At 40.7% G+C, this 18,911-nt stretch overlaps 1 protein-coding gene across 2 annotated transcripts in view; it reads left to right on the top strand.

The window, feature by feature from the left end:
* The first annotated feature begins 313 nt into the window (after positions 1-313).
* The window catches only part of TXNRD3 (thioredoxin reductase 3), a 65,859-nt gene continuing 47,261 nt past the window's right edge, over positions 314-18,911 (top strand). Inside the window, exons 1-6 of one of the 2 annotated variants that reach the window (XM_028101855.1) lie at positions 314-648; positions 12,338-12,398; positions 13,457-13,566; positions 15,157-15,261; positions 15,487-15,559; positions 17,309-17,428. In XM_028101855.1, coding sequence (XP_027957656.2) covers positions 442-648; positions 12,338-12,398; positions 13,457-13,566; positions 15,157-15,261; positions 15,487-15,559; positions 17,309-17,428 — 676 coding nt within the window. In that variant the 5' untranslated portion in view covers positions 314-441. The remainder of the gene's footprint in view (positions 649-12,337; positions 12,399-13,456; positions 13,567-15,156; positions 15,262-15,486; positions 15,560-17,308; positions 17,429-18,911) is intronic. The other variant, XM_088026927.1, reaches the window with a different exon arrangement.

The following is an 18,911-nucleotide window of genomic DNA, read 5'->3' as shown; positions in this document are numbered from 1 at the left end:
TCCTCACCGAGGTATGTCTACTTTTAAGATGTTTTCAAGGGGCTAGTGGAGATTACGAGGCATGGAAAGTATTCCACAGGGGGCAACCCAGGGCCGCATCACGGAGACTGGACGATCGGAGGATGTGCACACAAAACGGATAATAATGTTGCAGATAGACATCAACTCTTTGGGAAGGGATGAAGTCTCCCGGTGGCCAGGAACGGCCTAGTTCGCATGCGCGGGGCGGGGCGGCGCCGGGGGCGGGGCGGCGCGAGCGGCGGCTCGGCCGGCCTGGTTGGTGGTGTTCGCAGTTACCCCTTCGCAGGCCCATTCCCGGCGCCGCCGCCCGCCTCTGGGTCCCTGAACTGCCCCGGCCAGGCCCGGAGCGATACCGCCGCCCTGGCACAGCCACCGCCACCACCGCCGCCGCCGGCGCAGACATCGCCGGGGCCGGTGAAGATGGGCGCGGTCCCCAACCGCCGCCTGGGCAGTGTCCGCGGCGTGCCCATGTCTTCGCCGCCAGGGCGCCGGGCCCGCCTGTCGTCCCCCGGCACCGGCCGCTCGTCCTCCGAGGCCCGCGAGGAGCTGCGGCGCCGCCTCCTGGGCCTCATCGAGAGCAACCGAGTGATGATCTTCAGCAAGAGTTACTGCCCGCACAGCGCGCGGGTAGGCGGGGCGGGGGCGCGGCCGGCCGGAGCTGGGGTCCCGGCCGGCTGGTGGCGGGGGCAGTGGGAGCCTGGGGGAGGCGGGGTCTTCCGGAGTCCCGGGGACTTATCCCTCCCGTGACCCTGGGGCCCGAGTCCCGCCCGTTCAGCCCTCGGACTCGACCCGGGAGGCGGCGCGAGTGCTCGGCGGCCGGGACTCGGGACCCGGGCGTGGGGGTGGTGATGACACGGAATGAGGACCGGGCCCCGTGGCGTGGCCCCTTTGGCACCGCTGGAGAGGCGGCCACGCTGCCCACCTCCTAGGCTCAGCATACTTGTTCTGGGACCTCCGCCTGGGGGGTTAACCGCTGGTCCTCCCGCTTCTGGCTGGTAGCCTGACGTTGGCTTTATGAAGAGTTTACTTGGTGAGATAAAATGGAGTTCCGAAAAGTTTTTGCCTGGTAAAAGTATGAGGAGTATGAGGAGAGCCCACGATTTGGGAGTAGACTAGAGCTGGATTCAGATCCCGCTTCCTAACCGCGTGACCTTGACCAGGTTACAGAACCCCACGGAACCCTGGTTTCTACATCTTGTAAAATGAACATAATGAGGGGTGAGAGGATGGTACCAGGTGATGAGTAATTTCACCTGTCTTGCACACTACCTTAACTTTGGGCGGGGGGCTAGCTGGGAATACAGCATTATTTTTAGGGGCACATTTGTTCTTAGTGGAAAAAATAACCCACTTAGAAACGAACCTTTGGAAGATAAACCCATCTGTATGATAGGGACTTTCAATATTTTGAACTATATATTATCAAAAAGTTGAAATAACAATAAATGGAATATGCAAAAACATAAACTCGGGTTAGGTTTGTCAAATTATAGGCTGTTTTTCAGATTTATTTTCAAGTTTACATTACCTTGTATATTGTTTCAGAAAACATATGTCATGCATATACATCTTAAAGAATAATAAAACACTAGTATTTTGGACACCTTGAATGTCTCTCACGGATTAAACTGCTAACCTTAAAAAGTAAAACTGCCAGTTATCTCACCAGCATAAATGGGTTTATTCAGGAATAGCAGAGAATTACAATCCAGGACAAGCAGGCTGCCATGAAACCATAGGCAAAACCATAGGCAAGTCTGCTGAACAGAGGAGAGGGATGCTGTTTTATAGAGGTAGTGTTGGGGAGGGCTTTATAAACACAAAGTCCATTGGAGTAAACTGGGAGTTCAAAGCATAATGACTTTTCACTGGCTGTGTTGTGACAGTCTCTCATTGGCTGGCCAGTTCCTGGGGAGAAGAAAGCTGTTCTTTCTGCTGGGGTACTAAAGTAGTATCTGAGCAAGGTCCTTCTCTTCCTTGTTGGGTTTGCAATTGATGAGAGTGGTAGGGCCTGAGAACTATCCCTGCTAAATCTCCCAACTACATTTAGTGAGGTTTCTCTTTATTAGTATTCACATTACATACTCCTCCCTCCCCCCAGGGTTAACCACTATCCAAAATTCCTTGCTTTTCTTTATAGTTTTGCCAAATACATGTATATCTTTAAATGATATTTTGTTCCTTTTGGTGTGTTTTGGTACTTTATCGTACATACGTATTATTTTGCAGTTTTTTTCTCAGCAGTTTTGTTTTAGAGAATCATGCATATTAGTATCTGTAGCTGTGGTTTGTTAATTTTCATATCTGTAATCCCTAGGATGAATCATACCATAGTTTATTGATTGTGCCGTGTCTAGTATTTTGTTCTTGAAAACAATACAGCTGTGCCTTTTCTTGCACATATCTTCCAGTGCATGTGTGTAACACTTAGAGTAGATATCTTGAAGCTGAATTACTGGACCATAGAGGATGCATGATTTCTACCTTGCCTAAATGATGCCAAGATGTTTTTCCAAGTGATCATACCAATTTACTCTCCCACTGGCCGTATAGAACAGTTCCCCTTGCTCTACTTGCTTGCCGGTAGTCGATACATTTAATTATTGCCATTCTGGCAGTTATGAAATGGTAATTTACTGTGGCTTTAATTTTGCATTTCCCTGAGGAAGTTGAACATCTTCTCTTGTGTTTATGGGTCATTTGGGTTTCCTCTTCTATGAAATGTTCCCAGCTTTTGCTTATTTCTCTATGTTTTTATTTTTGTCAGTACAAAAATTTTTAGGTGTTCTTTGTATATTTTGGATACTAATTCTTTGTATATATATATGTTGGAAATGTCCCAGATTTGGCTTTTCTTTTGACTCTAATTATGGGATCTTTTAGCAAACTGAAATTTGCCAAGTTTAATGTAGTTGAATCTGTCACTTTTTTTTCCCTTTGATAGTTCGTGCTTTTTATGTCACATTTAAGAAACCTTTTTCTACTCTGAGGTCATAAAGATACTCTCCTGTTTTAGGTCTTGTAAATTTTAGAGTGTGCTTTTCACACTCACCTTCTTTATTCCACCCGTACTTGATGCTGAGTGGGGATCCAGTTTGTTTTTTTCTTTACGACTTATCAGTTATCCCTGCTTCATTTATTGGAGAATCCATCCTTTCTGTGCTACTTTGAATGCTCACTCATCATCCATCTGGTTCTTATATATGCATTGGTCTGTTTCTAAGCACCGCCTTCTATCGTTTTGTTTTGTTTTTAAGTTGTCCTTTGGAGCTTATAAAAGAGCCAAGAGATCAGAACTGTGCCTGTCTACTGCTATATCACTGGGGTCTAGAACGGTGTCAGGCATTTAATGTGCGTTAAACTAATAAGTGGTCTTAGGTCATTCTAGTTAAACCTTTGCTGATGCAGAAAATCTTAGGACAGTTGATCCTCCGTCACCCTGTGTTTGTCAACACTACCAATAATGTGGCCACTAGTTTCAGTCCCATTATGTAATCGGACAGCTCGATTGTAAGAATTTTTTTTTTTTAAATTGAGGCAAAATTTGTCTCCCTGAAACATATACTCAGTTTTGGAGTTGAATGTTACTCCAGTGCGTAGAATTAACCTGCTTCTACTTGGATGGCAGATTCTTTGTATTTTCCCTGAGTGTTTTTCTTGTCTGGCTAAGCAGCCCACTTTATGTACTCATATCATTTATCTATACACATGACACTTCACTCATTTGATTGTGTAATAGCTTGACTATGAACCTTTGAAATGTATCACCCCAGATTGGACACCATATTCCATATCCGTCCTTACCTGCACAGAGTCCAATAGAGAGGTTTGTTCCTTAATTGGGCCACTAAGATCATTCAGCAAGCATTATGGGGGCCCAATGTTTGGGACACAAAAATGAATAAACTGTGGTCTTTCTTCCTAAGAACTCATAGTCCAGTGAGCAGTAATCAAATAGCTGTCCTGTCCTGTAGGAAGTACCGGTAAAAAAAAAAAAAAAAAAAAAAGGGCTGTGGGAATGAGAGACAAAGACAGTTGCTTCTGTGGGGGATCAGAAAATTTTCAGGGAAACTAAGCTGTTCCTTGAGGGATATGTTGGATATCTGTAGGTAAGAGAGAGCATCTAGCTAGGACATTAGTATAAGCACCACTAGGAGAGGGTGAAATGAAAATAGTGTGGCTAGATGGAGGAGATATGACGGAAATCAGGAGAGTAAATTGGAAAATAGCTGGAAATTTACTTTCAGAGTGATATTGATGAGACTGTTAAGTGTGGACTTGATGATGTAGGCAGAGCCATCTCAGACTTGAGAGGACGAGTGAAAGGTCTGTGATTTGAAATCTGTCAGTGGTGTGAAGATTAGACTAAGTGTGGAAGCTGCTAGATGGTCTGGAGGCTATTGTTCAAATCAGATACAAGATAATGGCCCAAACTACAGTGGAGAAAATGCCCTGATATTTTAAACCCCTTGCCCACATTAACTTTAAGCCATGTTTCCCCAGCCCTGAATTCATATGTTTGTATGTTAAAATTTTACACATCTCTTATTAGCTTTTGGGGGGGTAGTAAAATATATATAACACAAACTTAACTATTTTAACCATTGTTGTGAACCATGCCTGCCATCTGTCTTTCATCTTCCCCACTGAGTTCCTCATTCCCCCTCCCATCAAGCCTTGGAAACCACCATTCTGCTTTCTGTCTCTATGAATTTCACTAAGCTCTTTACCTCATATAAGTGGAATCATTTGTGACTCGCTTATTTCACTGAGCACAGTGTCCTCAGAGCTCATCCATGTTGTTGCCTGTGTCAGAATTTCTTAACTGATTAATATTCCATTGTGTGTATGTATTTACCACATGATGTTTCCATTGGGTCCCTTCCACCTTTTGGCCATAGTGAATGTTGCTGCTGTGAACATGGGTGTACAAATATGTGTTTGAGTCCCTCCTTTGAATTATTTTGGGTATATACCCAGAGGTGGGAATTGCTGGATCACATATAAGGTAGTTCTATTTTTTATTTTTTGAGGAACCACCATACTGTTTTCTATAGAGGTCATGCCATTTCATTTTTCCACCAACAGTGCACAGATTTTCCAATTTCTCCAAATCCTCACCTACACTTGTTATTTTCTGTTTTTTTGTTTTGTTTTTGTTTTGATAGTAGTTATCCTAATGAACATGAAGTGGTATCTCATTATGGTTTTGATTTGCATTTCCCTGATGGCTAGTGATGTTGGCTATCTTTTCATGTCCTCATTGGCCATTTGTTAATGGCTAATATCTGTATGCATGTTTGCAAAATTTGTTTTTGGGGTTTTGATAGAGATTGCACTAAATCTGTAGATCACTTTGGGTAGTATTACCAATATGAAGTCTTCTAGTCCATGAACATGGGGTTTCTTTCCATTTATTGGTGTCTTTAATTCTTTCAGTAGCATGTAGTTTTCAGTGTACAAGTCTTTGCCTCCATCCTAAGTTTATTCCTAAGTATGCTTCTTTATGCTATTGTAAGTGGAATTTTTTCTTAATTTCTCTTAGATTGTTCATTGTTAATATATAGAAAAGCAACTGATTTTTTTGTGTTGATTTTGTATCCTACAACTTTGCTGAATTTATTAGGTTTTTTTTTTGTGTGCAATCATTAGAGTTTTATACATATCAGATGTAGTCAGTGAACAGAGAAAGTTTTACTTCTTTTCCAATTTTGATGTCTTTTATTTCTTTTTCTTGTCTTATTTCTCTGACTCGGATTTTCAGTACTATGTTGAATAGAAATGGTGAAAGTGGACATCATTGTTTTGTTCCTGGTCTTAGAGGAAATGCTTTCACTCTTTCACCATCAAGTATGATATTATCTGTGGTCTTTTCATATATGGTCTTTAGTATGTTGGGGTAGTTTTCTTTTATTTTTAGTTTTTTGAGTGTTTTTGTCATAAAAAATGTTGAATTTTCTTAAATGCTTTATCTGCATTCATTGAGATGATCATGTAGTTTTTTCCCTTCATTCTGTTAATGTGGTGTATTACATTGATCGGTGTTTATATGTTGAACCATCCTTACATTCTAGGAATAAATCCCACTTGGTCATGTTGTATAATCTTTAAAATATACTGTTGAATTTGTATTGCTAGTATTTTGTTGAGGATTTTTGTGTCACTATTCATCAGGGTCTGTGGTTGGTCTGTAGCTTTCTTGTAGTATCTTTGTCTGGCTTTGGTATAAGGATAATGGTGGCCTTACCAGGTGAGTTTAGAAGTGTACCCTTTTCAATTTTTTGGAAGTGTTTGAGGAGGATTGGTGTTTATTCTTCTTTATATGTTTGGTAGAATTCACCAGTGAAGCCATCGAGTTCTGGGCTTTTCTTTGTTGGGAGGCTTTTGATTACAGATTTAGTCTCCTTACTAATTACAGGTCTATTCACATTTACTATTCATTTATTTGTGATTAAGTCTTAGTAGGTTGTGTGTTTCTAGGGATTTATAAATTTCGTCTAAATGATCTAATTTGTTAACATACAGTTGTTTGTAGTACTCTCATAATCCTTTTACTTTCTGTAAAAAACAGTAGTAATGGTCCCCCTTTCAATTCTGATGTTAGTTATTTGAGTCTTCTCTGTTTTTTTCTTAGTATAGCTAAAGTTATGTCGATTTTGTAGCTTTTCTCAAAGAAGTAACTCTTAGTTTTGCTGATTTTCTCTATTTTCTATGCTCTATTTTGTTTATCTCTGCTCTAATGTTTATGTTATTTCCTCCCCTTTGCTAACTTTGAGTTTAGTTATGTGCTCTTTCTAGTTCCTTAAGGTGTGAAGTTAGGTTGATTTAAGATCTTTCCTCTTTTTTAATATAAGCATTTATAGCTATAGATTTTCCTTTAATTGCTACTTTCACTGCATTTCACGAATTTTATGTCTTGTTTAGTATGTTTTATTTTCCTTTGTCAAGATATTCTCTAATTTTCCTTGTGACTTCTTCATTGACCAATTGTTTAAGAGCATGTTGTTTAATTTCCACATATTAGTGGATTTCCTAGTTTTCTTTCTGCTATTGATTTTTAGTTTCATTCTACGATGATCAAAAAAGATACTTTGTATGATTTCATTTTTTAAAATTAAGGCTTGTTTTGTGGCCTAGTATATAGTCTGTTGTGGAGAATGTTCCATGTGTATGAGATGTGTATTCTGTTTACCTTGGATAGAGTGCTTTATAATATGTCTATGAAGTCCATTTGGTCTGCAGTATTCTTCCAGTCCTCTGGTTCCTTATTGATCTTTTGTCTGATTGTTCTATCCGGTTTTGAAAGTGAAATATTGAAGTCTCTTATTATAATTGTAATTCGGTCCATTTCTATCTTCTATTTGTTTAGTGTTTGCACCCTATATTTGAAGTTTAGATGTTGGTGGATATATTTTTATGATTGTATATTGTATAATTCTTTTATCATTACATAATATCCTTTTTAGTCTCATAACAGTTTTGATATAAAGTTTGCCCTTTATCAGTAGAGCCATGCCTTCTCTCTTTTCTTTACTGTAAACATGGAATATCTTTTTCCATCCTCTGACTTTCAATTGCTGTGCGTCCTTAGGTCTGAAATGAGTCTCTTCTAGACAGCATGATCCTGTGCTTTTATCCATTCTGCCAGTCTGTGTCTTTTGATTGGAGAGTTTAATCCATTTATATTTAAAGTAATTATTGTTAGGGAAGGACTTTTTTTTAAAGATTGTATTCATTTATTTTTGTGGGGGGGGCACAGGAAGAAGCAGACTCCCCGCTGAGCAGGGAGCCCCGTGTGGGGCTCAATCCCAAGACCCTGGGATCATGACCTGAGCTGAAGGCAGACCCTCAACTGACTAAGCCACCCAGGCACCCAAGGGAAATACTTTTGCCATTTTATTTGTTTTGTGGGTATCATAGTTTTTTTTGTCCATCATTTTCTTTCTTACAGTCTTCTTTTGTGTTTATTTTTTTAGTGATCCTTCCCCTGTCCTTTTGTGTGTATTTACTAAATATTTTTGTGTTTACCATGGGGATTACGTATAACATCCTAAAGGTATTATTTGTTTCAAACTGATAACAATTTAACTTCCATCCCACACAAAAATTCTGCTTCTTTATATTCTCCCTCTTTTTACGTTATCATTCTCACGGATTACAGCTTTCTTTGTTGTGTACCCATTATCATAGATTGGTAGTTATTTTTTTGCTATTGTTTTTTAAAATCTTATAGAAGAGTAAGAAAATGTGATTATGAACTAAAATTATGATAATACTTCTTTATATGTTTATCCATATATTTACTTTTACTGAAGAACTTTGCATTTTCATATGGCTTTGAATTCCTGAATAGCATTTTTTCATTTCAACTTGAAGAACTGCCAATAGCATTTCTTGTAGGGCAGGTCTAGTATTAATACTCCCTCAACTTTTGTTTGTCTGGGAAAGTCTTAATTTCTCCCTCATATCTGAAGGACTGTTTTTTGTTTGTTTTGGGTTTTTTGTTTTGTTTTGTTTTTTTCTTTTGCCAGATATAGAATTCTTGGTTGATAGTTTTTTTCTTTTCTTTTTTTTTTTAAAGATTTTATTTATTTGAGTGAGAGGGAGCGCACACAAGCTGGGGGTGTGGCAGAGGGAGAGGGAGAAGCAGATGTGGGGCTCAATCCCAGGACTCTGGGATCATGGCCTGAGCTGAAGGCAGATGCTTAACTGACTGAGCCACCCAAGTGTCCCGATAGTGTTTTTCTTTTAATACTTTAAATATTTCATCCCTTTGTCTCTGGACTGCAAGGTTTTGACTGAAAAATCCATGGATAATCTTAGGAGGATTCCTTGTACTTGATAAGTTCCTTTTTTCTTGCTGCTTTCAATATTATCTCCTTGTTTTTGTTTTTCAGCAGTTTGATTACAATGTGTCTTGGTATAGGTCTCTTTAGGCTTTTCCTTGGAGGTTTTTGAGCTTCTTGTGTTTGTATATCCACATCTTTCCTCAAATTTGGGGAGTTTTTGTCATGATTTCTTCAAATAAGCTTTATGATCCTTTCTTCTTGAGCTCCCATAATGTATATATTGTTTTATTTTATGATGTCCCTCAAATCTGCTATTCTGTGTTCATTTTTCTTCATTCTTTTTTATTTTTGTGCCTCAGACTCAATAATTTCAAATTCACTGATTCTTTTTTCTGCCTGTTGGCAGTTTTCCTTCCGTTCAACCACTCTAGTGAATTTTTCAATTCAGTTATTGTATTTTTCAGTTTTAGAGTTCCTATGTGGTTCTTTCTGTCTTTTTGTTAATAATCTTATTTTGTTTCCATATCATTTTACTGATTTCTGTTAGCTCTTTGTATTTTCCTCTTTGAGTGTATTTAAAAATAGTTGTTTTAAAGTCTTCGTCTAGTAAATCTGAAGGCTGTATTTGTTCAGGATGTTTTTGGAGATTTATTTTTTCCTTTGAATGGGCCATGTTCTTTTGTTTCTTTGTATGCATATGATCTTTTGTTGAAAATTCAGCATATAAAACAGCTACCTCTCATAGTCTTTGCAGACTGGCTTCCTGCTTGGGAAGAACTTCACTAATCGGTGTAGAATGAAGGTTTAAGGTCTTCTTAGGCCTTTTCTGGGCATTTGTCTTCCCTGGGCTTGTATGTGTTTTTCACACATGGGGTCAGTTTTCCTGTATACAGGGCTGTTTTAAAGTGTGTTAAATTCCTTAAGAAACTTCCCCCTCCTTCTTCTTGGGACCTTAGCTGTTCTGTTGTATTCTTCTGCCTGTAATTTCTTGCCCCCAGGTGTCTACCATGTCCTGGGATATGAAGTCCATTTTCAGTTTTCACGAGCCATGACCACTGCTTCTCATGGCTTCCTTTAGCCTAAGATCCCAGCCACTTTGACTATCTGTATAGTCTGTGTTAGACATCATAGAGACAAATCCCTTAGGCAGCCCTGAGTTTAGAACATTGCAAATTTGGTCTCTCTGCTCTCTCCATTTTGTGGAAGGGAACTGGGGTCCAGACTGCTGCTCACCTCTTACTGTGCCTTGGAGCATCAAGGAGTGGGTGAGGTAAGGGCCATTAAGAATGCCACAGAATTTTCTACCATTTCTACCATTGGACATATGCTTCATTGTTATAGATCTTTGACCAGTTTCCAGAGCTCCTATTAAGTTATCTTACTTGGAGATTGTTGAGCTTCTTGGATATGTAGATTACTACTTTTCATCGAATTTGGGACGTTTTGGACATTTCTTCAAAAAAGTTTGTACTCCTTTATTCTCTTTCCTTTATCTCCTATTCACACTGTGTATGTGTGTGCTTACTAGTGTCTCATGTTTCTCTGAGACATCCATTTTTCCTCAATCTTCTTTCTCTGTGGCATCAGGTTGCACAGTCTCCATTGATCTCTCCTCAAGTATGCTAATTTTTTCTTCTGCCAGTTTAAATCTATTGTTGAAGCACTCTAGTGAACTTTTCATTTTATTGTGCTTTCCAACTCTTTACTTTCCATTTAATTTTTAAAAATACTTTCTATTACCTTTCTTCATTTCCTTAAGCATAATTTTATTTAATTCTTTGAACATATTTGTAAAGGCTACTTTGTGTATTCAGTATGACATCTGGGCCTTCTCAGAGGCTGTTTCTCTTGCCTGCTTTTCTTCCTGTTTATAGATCCACTTTCTGGTTTCTTTGAATGCCTCGTAGTGTTTTTGGTTGGAACCTGGACATTTCAGGTGGGATATTGTAGCAACTCCAGGTACTGACTCATCCCTTTCTGTGACTTGTTTTGTTTGTTTATTTCTCTATAGTAGGTTGGCAGGATTAATTAAGGGAAGTTTATTTCCACCAAAAGATGGAGCCTCTGATGTCACTTCTGAGTGTGCCCTCTTGGATGTGTGCACAGTCACCCTGGAATGACAGAGATTTTAGCAGGGCTCTAGGTGACTGTCTGTGTAATGTTTTTCTTTTTCTTTTCTTTTTTTAAATTAAGTTTTCATTTGAACTCCAGTTAACATACAGTGTTTCTTAGTTTCAGGTGTACAGTGTAGTGATTCAGCAATTCCATACAACACCCGGTGCTCATCCAACAAGTGCCCTCCTTAATCCCTATCACCTGTTTTGTGTTATGTTTTCTGTCTCCGTCGATATCATACCCAGATGTTAGGCCCCCCTAATTGCAGGCTAGTTGCTCTGTTGTTTTTGACCATGTCCTGGCATATAAATTGTTCCACACTCTGGTCCAGTTAAATCTGGGCTCTGTTCAGGGGTAGTTTTTGAGGTTTGTTTGTGGCTTATTCTGACCCTAGAGGGACTGTTCTTAATGATCTCTATCCCAGTTTTCTCTGGTAAATTTGCTGGCTTGCAGCTTAGCCTGTTACTCTAAATGAAGCCACCAGCCTTCTCTTTGTTGCTTACCACCAAAATCTCCATTGCCCTTAGATTTGCCCTTCCACACGGTCTATTTCAAATAAAGTCATTTCTTTTGGATAGAGCTTTGGAGCTCTGTGATCTTATGGTTTACCTCTTCCCTTGAGCAAAATCTCTGAGACCTTGCTTCAGAGCTAGGGGTAGGAGGACAGTGACCTGATTCTCTCAGAGTGACAGCCCTACTTTATGAGCAGGGCTCTGGGTAGGGACCGTAACCTCTGGTCTTCTTGGCTTACCTCTCCAGCCTGAAACCTTGCTCTACAATAGTTTCAGCATGGGGTAGAGCCTTTGCTATCTGAGTGGGGGCTGTGTGGAGGAAGGGAGGAAAGGAGTCCCTGTGTTGTTAGCCACGCTCGCCAGGAAGGTAGCCTTTGCCACTCAGAGCTATGAGAAGATTAGGAAATGCTGGTGGCCTGCCCCTTCTGGTGACAGCGATTTCAGTCTTGTCCACACTCACTTGAAGTGGAGCTTCTAGGGCAGGGGAGGGAAGAACAGGAACTGACTCTGCCTGTTCTTGATTGACATCTACCAGATCTTTTGACTAAATGTTTCATTTGGTGTGTGCCCTTTGGACAATCCCCAGAGACTTTAAGTGTTTGTTTTTTGGGTTTTTTTGTTTTGTTTTGTTTTAATAATTTTCACCAATTGTAGGTGTTTCACCAGGGAGCAGGTCTGCCAAGCTCCCAGTGTCTCCATCTTGGAAGCGAAACATCTGGACTTTATCTTGAGGGCTGAGGGCACCGAAAGTTGTTAAGTAATGGTGAAAAGTGGGCTTTAAAATACTACTTTGGCTGCAATTTAGAGAACTGAACATTTTCTTTGGACACATTTGTGTCCATATTTCATAACTCTTTTGAATCCTTATGAGAGTAAAACTCCAGTAAATTTTTGTTCCAGGTTAAAGAACTGTTTTCTTCTTTGGGAGTTGAATGTAATATCTTGGAACTTGATCGAGTTGGTAAGTAGAATGGGTAGTGTATACTTTTGTTTGTAGTAGATGTCAACAAGATTGACTACTTCCCATTTGCTTTGTTCAATTCAATTTTCTCTTGTCTCTTTGGGTTAGGTGAGCTGTTATTGTCTACATTCAACCATACAGAAAATAGAACTCTACATGGCAAATAATTTGGTGTAGATTTTTTTTTTATTTATATACTTTTCATATTTGAGGGAAGGGAGCAGGAAGAAGATGTATAAATTGCTAAGGATGGAGTATTTCCGGCATTTAATATGTATCTGCCAACTTTCTGGCAAAATAGATTAAGCTGTAATAAATGAAAAGAAACTACCCTTATTTCCTGACTTTATTATACATGAGAGAAACACATTAATTTTTCAGCTTTATATTTTTAATTCTTGTCATGCATGCATCCATCCATCTAATATTAACCAAGAGTTTTACCCACGCTTGTGATCTGCAAGGGTGGGAAACAGGGTGGTAAACAGAAAAGAGTTTGATTTCTGCCTTCACCAGACTTCACCAACTCCTTTTAGCCATGTCTCCCTAACAAATGAAATGTTTTTGAATCTTTGAGACTTTTCTACAATGTATACCACATAGGGCAGTCATAAGTAGTTGTGGCCCTATTTTATTTTTAGGGGTGGAGGAGACATTTTGGACCATGGATCATAAAGATTTTTCAAATGTAATTGTAGGAAGCATTTTCTGAGTTATGACAGTGGAAGCAGGTTTTATCCTGATATTTGCTCTTTAAAGAGAATTTTTATTTATTTGTCCCAGCAAGGCCATTGAATGATAGATCAAAATCTAATTTAGAAGGGTTCGTTTTAAATGAATTTGTAGGTTTGTCTTTATTCTTTAAGGTTTCCTTTGAAAACAGGTGTTTCCCCTTCCTGAGTCATCATTTCATGAAGTTATGTAATATGTAAATATGTAAGTACTGACGTTTTATGGGTGCGTGCATGTGAGCGTCTGGTGTTGTAACACTTCTGTTCAACTCCCAAAAGTTTGGAACCCTTTCAATGTTCTTATATATTTAAGTTTTTATTCTTCAGATGATGGGGCCAATGTCCAAGAAGTGCTGTCAGAGATCACTAATCAGAAAACCGTGCCCAATATTTTTGTGAATAAAGTGCATATGGGTGGATGCGATCGAACTTTCCAGGTAATAATGGTATTATATGTTTTTAATGCTATTCAAAGTTTGGTTTTGAATCTATCTAAAAGGGGAGAAAATGGCTTTTAAAAAGGAGTCTATTCATGGGGCGCCTGGGGGGCTCAGTCGGTTAAGCATCTGCCTGCGCCTCAGGTCATGATCCCAGGGTCTTGTGACTGAGCCCTGCCTCTGGCTCCCTGCTCAGCGGGGAGCCTGCTTCTCCCTCTCCCTCTACCTGCTTCTCCCCCTGCTTGTATGCTCCCTTGCTGTCTCTCTGTCTAATAAATAAAATCTTAAAAAAAAAGGAGTCTATTCACTTGTCTTTTGGAAGTTGTAAAGTGGAAAAGCATAGAGGCTGGTTATCAGATAATCTTGAAAGTGGTGATAGATAAAATTGATGTTCTTAGGTCCTTGTTTTATAACTACTTCCTTTTATTAAAACTGTGTTCCTTTGTATTTTTTTATGTATGTATGTAAATGGTAGTAATCAGTGATTAAATACTTATATTTGACACTTAAAATTACATTTTCTTGGGAAACTAGATTGTCCAGATTTATGTTAACCTATGATCAGCATTGTTATCTATTAATAGCCTGCGTTAGTCCCAGAAGCTCCACCTCAGCTCACGTGGTGGTATGGAGCATAATGAGAGGCCCCGAGAAACACCTTGGGAAGTGCTGGTCTTACCATTCCTAACCTGGAAAAGATGTCAGAGGATGAGTCTGGAGATGCAGAGTTATCAATTCCATTTCATACTTAGGAGATGTATTTTCCTTAGGGCACCTAATAGTAAGGAGGCCAAAGGAATCCTTTTTAGAATGTGCCAAAAGCCTCCATGGGCACTCATCCATCTGGGGCCATGTGCCATGTGCTGAGTCCTACAGTGATAGAGTGCTTCCACTGTGTTTCCCAGGATGAACTGGTGCCACGTGGTGTTTCTAAAGCCAGCTTCATGGGATGGAGCACCCACCTTCACATAAAACTATTGCTACATCATGCATTGATTGTCTCAACTTGCCTAAGCTACTTCTGATCAGAAGGGAGGGTCAAGTGAGCAGGAAACTATCATGCAGAGCTAGCCTTATGACCATTGCTGAAAGAAGAAGCAAAATTTTTTGTTGTATAGGAAGTTTACCAGGATGCTGCAAAATTTAGGTCAATTTATGAGAAACCATGTAAAAATTTGATGTGCATGTCCTGCTGATGATGCTTAAGAATTGTTTTCAGAATAAAGCCTAGCACCGGTGAATAAAAGATAGAGGATCTTGAGAAATGGTACGTGGCTATTTTACTTAATTATAATACTTTGATGATTAGACCAAGGAAAATGACCTCACCTGACATAAAGCTGTGACCTATGGGTCATTTGACACACGTGTAGCCATCAGGTGATAATGAACAAAAATGTACATACTTAGCATAAGTTCTATCTAGTGGGACCCTATTTGAATACCATCTAGATAAATTTAAAATTTGAACTTAGATGAATTAGGGACTGTTTCTAAGAGTTTTAGAAAAGCAATCCATGCTGATTCAACATAGGGTACAAAGGAACAGATTTAAGACAGGTCATGCCTCCTCTCTCCTTTGATCCGTAGGCCCATCAGTGTGGCTTATTACAGAAGCTCCTTCAGGAAGATGCAGCATTCGAATATGACCTCATTGTCATTGGGGGAGGTTCTGGTGGCCTTGCATGTGCGCAGGTATGAAAATAATGAAACCCAGAGATAATTTTCCTGGTGATTGCCGTAAGCACTTCTTCAGCTACTTTAAAAAAGCCAATTTTGATGTTACAGTCCAGGGCTTTTACTAAATTAATAAAGAGAAGGGACTGTGTTCTTCCACATTCTTTTCCTTTCAGGGAGAGAAAAACTGGGGGGTTGTCAGGAAAATGACAAGATCTTTATATGTAGCTTTTTTTTTTGTAGGAAGCCGCCATCTTGGGAAAGAAAGTTATGGTGCTAGACTTTGTGGTCCCGTCACCTCAGGGCACGTCCTGGGGTAAGCAGTGTTTTTTTATTGTGACTCTTGTAGTTTTCTGCTCTTTACAGCCGGCTTTGTCTTTCTTCAATCTTGTTAATCCTCACAACAGTCTCAAGTTGTATAACTAGCCTGTTTCATAGATGAGGAAAGCAAGTCTCTCTCAGGTTAAGTAACTGACCTAAAATCGCATAGTTAACAAGTGGTGATTCGGAAAGGTAATATAAAAGTAATGATTTTGCAAAAAGAAAAAATTCAATGACTCCAGTATTCCAACACTTGTGCCATAATAATTCTTGCACACGTGCATCAATGTTTTTCCTTTGGTTGCAATCACAGTGTATACTGTGTGGTGCTCACCTAAGTCTGCTATGACCTTGTCTTGTGTTTTGGCATCAGTTTCATCGCTCACTCTAATGGCTGCATGATGCTCAGTCAAGTTAGTGTGTATGCTATCATCCAGGTCCCATCAGCAAAGTGCACAGTGAGCTTCCAGTTGTAGATGAGCGTTCACTTTAATAGAACATGCAGATTTCGTGTTGGATATTTTCTGCTTATGGATCAGATCCATTCTTCATGTCTCTACCTTTTTCCATGCCCCAGAAAGCTAATGCATTGGCAACGTTGCCCTCTGGCTTCCAGTTGGGCTCGACCAGTTAGTGGTCATCGGAGGAGAACAGGAGGGAGGAGAGTGGAGTTGGGGGTGTTCATTCCCCCAGCTCCTGCCCTGCTGATCCCTGCAGGCATGGAAGGCCACCTCCCCTGTCACGGCCAGCCCCCCGTGGGCTGTCACTCACTCAGTGTGCTTTGCCATCACATGGGGTTGGCGATGACCCACTCACTATTCTGCTCCTCCTCGCTCTTCCTGCCCACACCCCTGTAATCATTTCTTTATAAACTCTCCTCAGTTTCCCAGCTTGAGGGTGTCATCTGTTTTCTGCTGGAACCCTGACAAAATAGGAAAATCATGTTTTAAAATTTAAATTTATTGAAAAATTTTACCGTAGAATTTCATACTATCTTGATTTTCCTTCTAACATTTGTATGTTAAAAAATTCCTGTGTGTACCTGTCTTTGTTTTCTCCCTCTCTCCTCCTGCCCTGTCCCTTCTTTGTGTCCTGTATAGAAATACCCTACTTCTCTGGATTACCAGAAGAGAGACTGTTCAGAGAGGGAGTTTCCTTACTCATGCCCAGCACGGGGACATCACACATGGCCTTTTTGCACTGCTCGAGATTGAGAGTAGATGTTACCAGGCAGCTTGCAGTGGACCTAATATCGGCTCAGAGGAGGAGTCAGACTTACAGAGAATAAAGGCTAGAAGCTGGGGTTCTGGCCCTTGGTCTGGTATCTGTCTGATTAATATAGTTCTGATCCCTTTATGGATCAGACTCAAATGAAAATTTTGGATTCTCTCCCCAGAAAACTATTCAAGTGTACATCTGTATTTTTGCTCATCTTTGGGTCTCCTTCACAGACCCTCATTTGAAAAGTTTGGCTTAACCATTTGCATGTTATTGTGGGGTCTGCTGTTGGCCCCACAACCATCTGAGTGTGACATTTCCACAGGTTTAACAACACCTGCTCTGCATGTGCGTAGAACCATGTGCATGCCCACAGACATGGAGTGTACGTCCACAGACACGGATTATACACCCACAGACACGGAGAACCATGTGCATGCCCACAGACACGGAGTCACGCCCACAGACACGGAGCGCACACCCACAGACATGGAGGGAACATTCAACCTATTCTCTTCCTTCTCAGGTCTTGGCGGGACTTGTGTAAATGTGGGCTGTGTTCCTAAGAAACTGATGCATCAAGCTGCCCTTTTGGGGCAGGCATTAAGTGACGCCAGGAAGTTTGGCTGGGAGTACAGTCAACAAGGTGGGTAACAGTACATAAAAATACAGATGGGGAGAAAAGAAGAAAGAATGAGTTTCTTAGAGAAAGACTTGGTATTTATATTTCTACAGTTGAATCTGAAATTTGTTTAATGACCACTCATTAGGACCCCACTTTGGCATAGAGGATCACTTGAAACCTGGCCCTGCTCTCGGGGACCTTGGTGCCTTTGGCAGCTATAGTCATTCCATAGTTTTTACAGAACGTGAGAGAGAATAATTGCTATTTTCGGATTTCCTTCAAGTGTAAAGAAAATAGACTAGCCAGGGTCATTATTTGAGTTTTATCCATTATCGTGATAACATTTTCTATTTTACCAGTGCTTATATATGTCTTTGTTTAGTGAAAGATGGAAACCAAATTCACCCAGTAGACACTTATTGTTTAGGCTCTGACGATATAGATAAGAGGAAAATAGAGCTTCTGCCCTTAAGCAGCACACGGTCTGTTGGAAGAGAGGAGAAGAGAAGAGAGGCGATTCTATGTGCTGTGGTTCACAGTGAGGTTTTGAGCATTGCCTTGAGGGGCACTTACTGTATCCTTGAGCATCTGAGGTGGGGGAGGTGACCCTCGAGCTGAATCTTGAAGGCTACAGAGAAGTAGGTCATAAAGACAGGAAGCAGTGTGCTCTGGAGTTGGGAGAAAACATGGAGTCTTTGGGGGATAGTGAATGGCTGGCATGGAGAATGGGGGAGGGATCCTGGAAGAAACAAGATTACAGAGAAGCAGGTCGTGGTGGCTCTTAAATGCCATCTGAAGGAGTTGTGATTGATCCCAGAGGGAGTAAGAGAGTCATTGAGGGGTGTCAGCAAGGGAGGAGCCTGAACCACAGTTTGGATTCTGGATCCCTCTGGTGGCACCAAGGAGTTTAGAAGGCTGGAGGTGGGGAGGGGGGCAAGTCCAAAGACAGGGAAGTGAGGTGGGGTGCTGTCACCTAACCCAGAGGAGAAATGACCAGGCCTGGGCCAAGACTGATTTTGGACTGGAGAATGTGAAGTGGATTTAGAGGATTGAAGGCCTGGAATTGACAGGCTCGACGTGGATGGGTGATTTTGTCTCTTTAGAATAACATTATGGAATTTCTAAAAAAATTACAGAGACTTGTCTCCGAAGAGATTTTGGTGGAGGAAATGTGTGCATGAGCATATCCTTCCTGGTGATTTGGCTGGGCCCCCCAGGTCACAGGGTGGGTGGAGGGTGAAGGAAAGGAAGGAATCCCAGAAGAGGGAGTGGGTGACAATGCAGTGTATTTGCTGAGCTGGAAAACACAGGCAGGTGTGAGTTAGTGGCCAGGTGTGGTGGAGTTCAGCATAATGAGTTGTGGCTGGACAGATTCTCCATGGACAAATTTCCCCAGATACTCAGCTCTGTGGAGAGCTTTGGGTCCAGCTTTAGTATCAACTGGTTGTAAATAAAATGAGGTCTTTGCCCTTGGCAGTTTAACTTTGGGGTCATCTTCACTTTC

This window comes from Eumetopias jubatus, unplaced genomic scaffold, assembly GCF_037043125.1.
Source record: "Eumetopias jubatus isolate StellerSeaLion01/CBP00866 unplaced genomic scaffold, mEumJub1_p1.0 scaffold_1, whole genome shotgun sequence".
In the NCBI taxonomy this organism is placed as follows: domain Eukaryota; kingdom Metazoa; phylum Chordata; class Mammalia; order Carnivora; family Otariidae; genus Eumetopias; species Eumetopias jubatus.
Note: the sequence above shows the minus strand (reverse complement) of the source record. Positions and strands in the feature narration are given on the sequence as shown.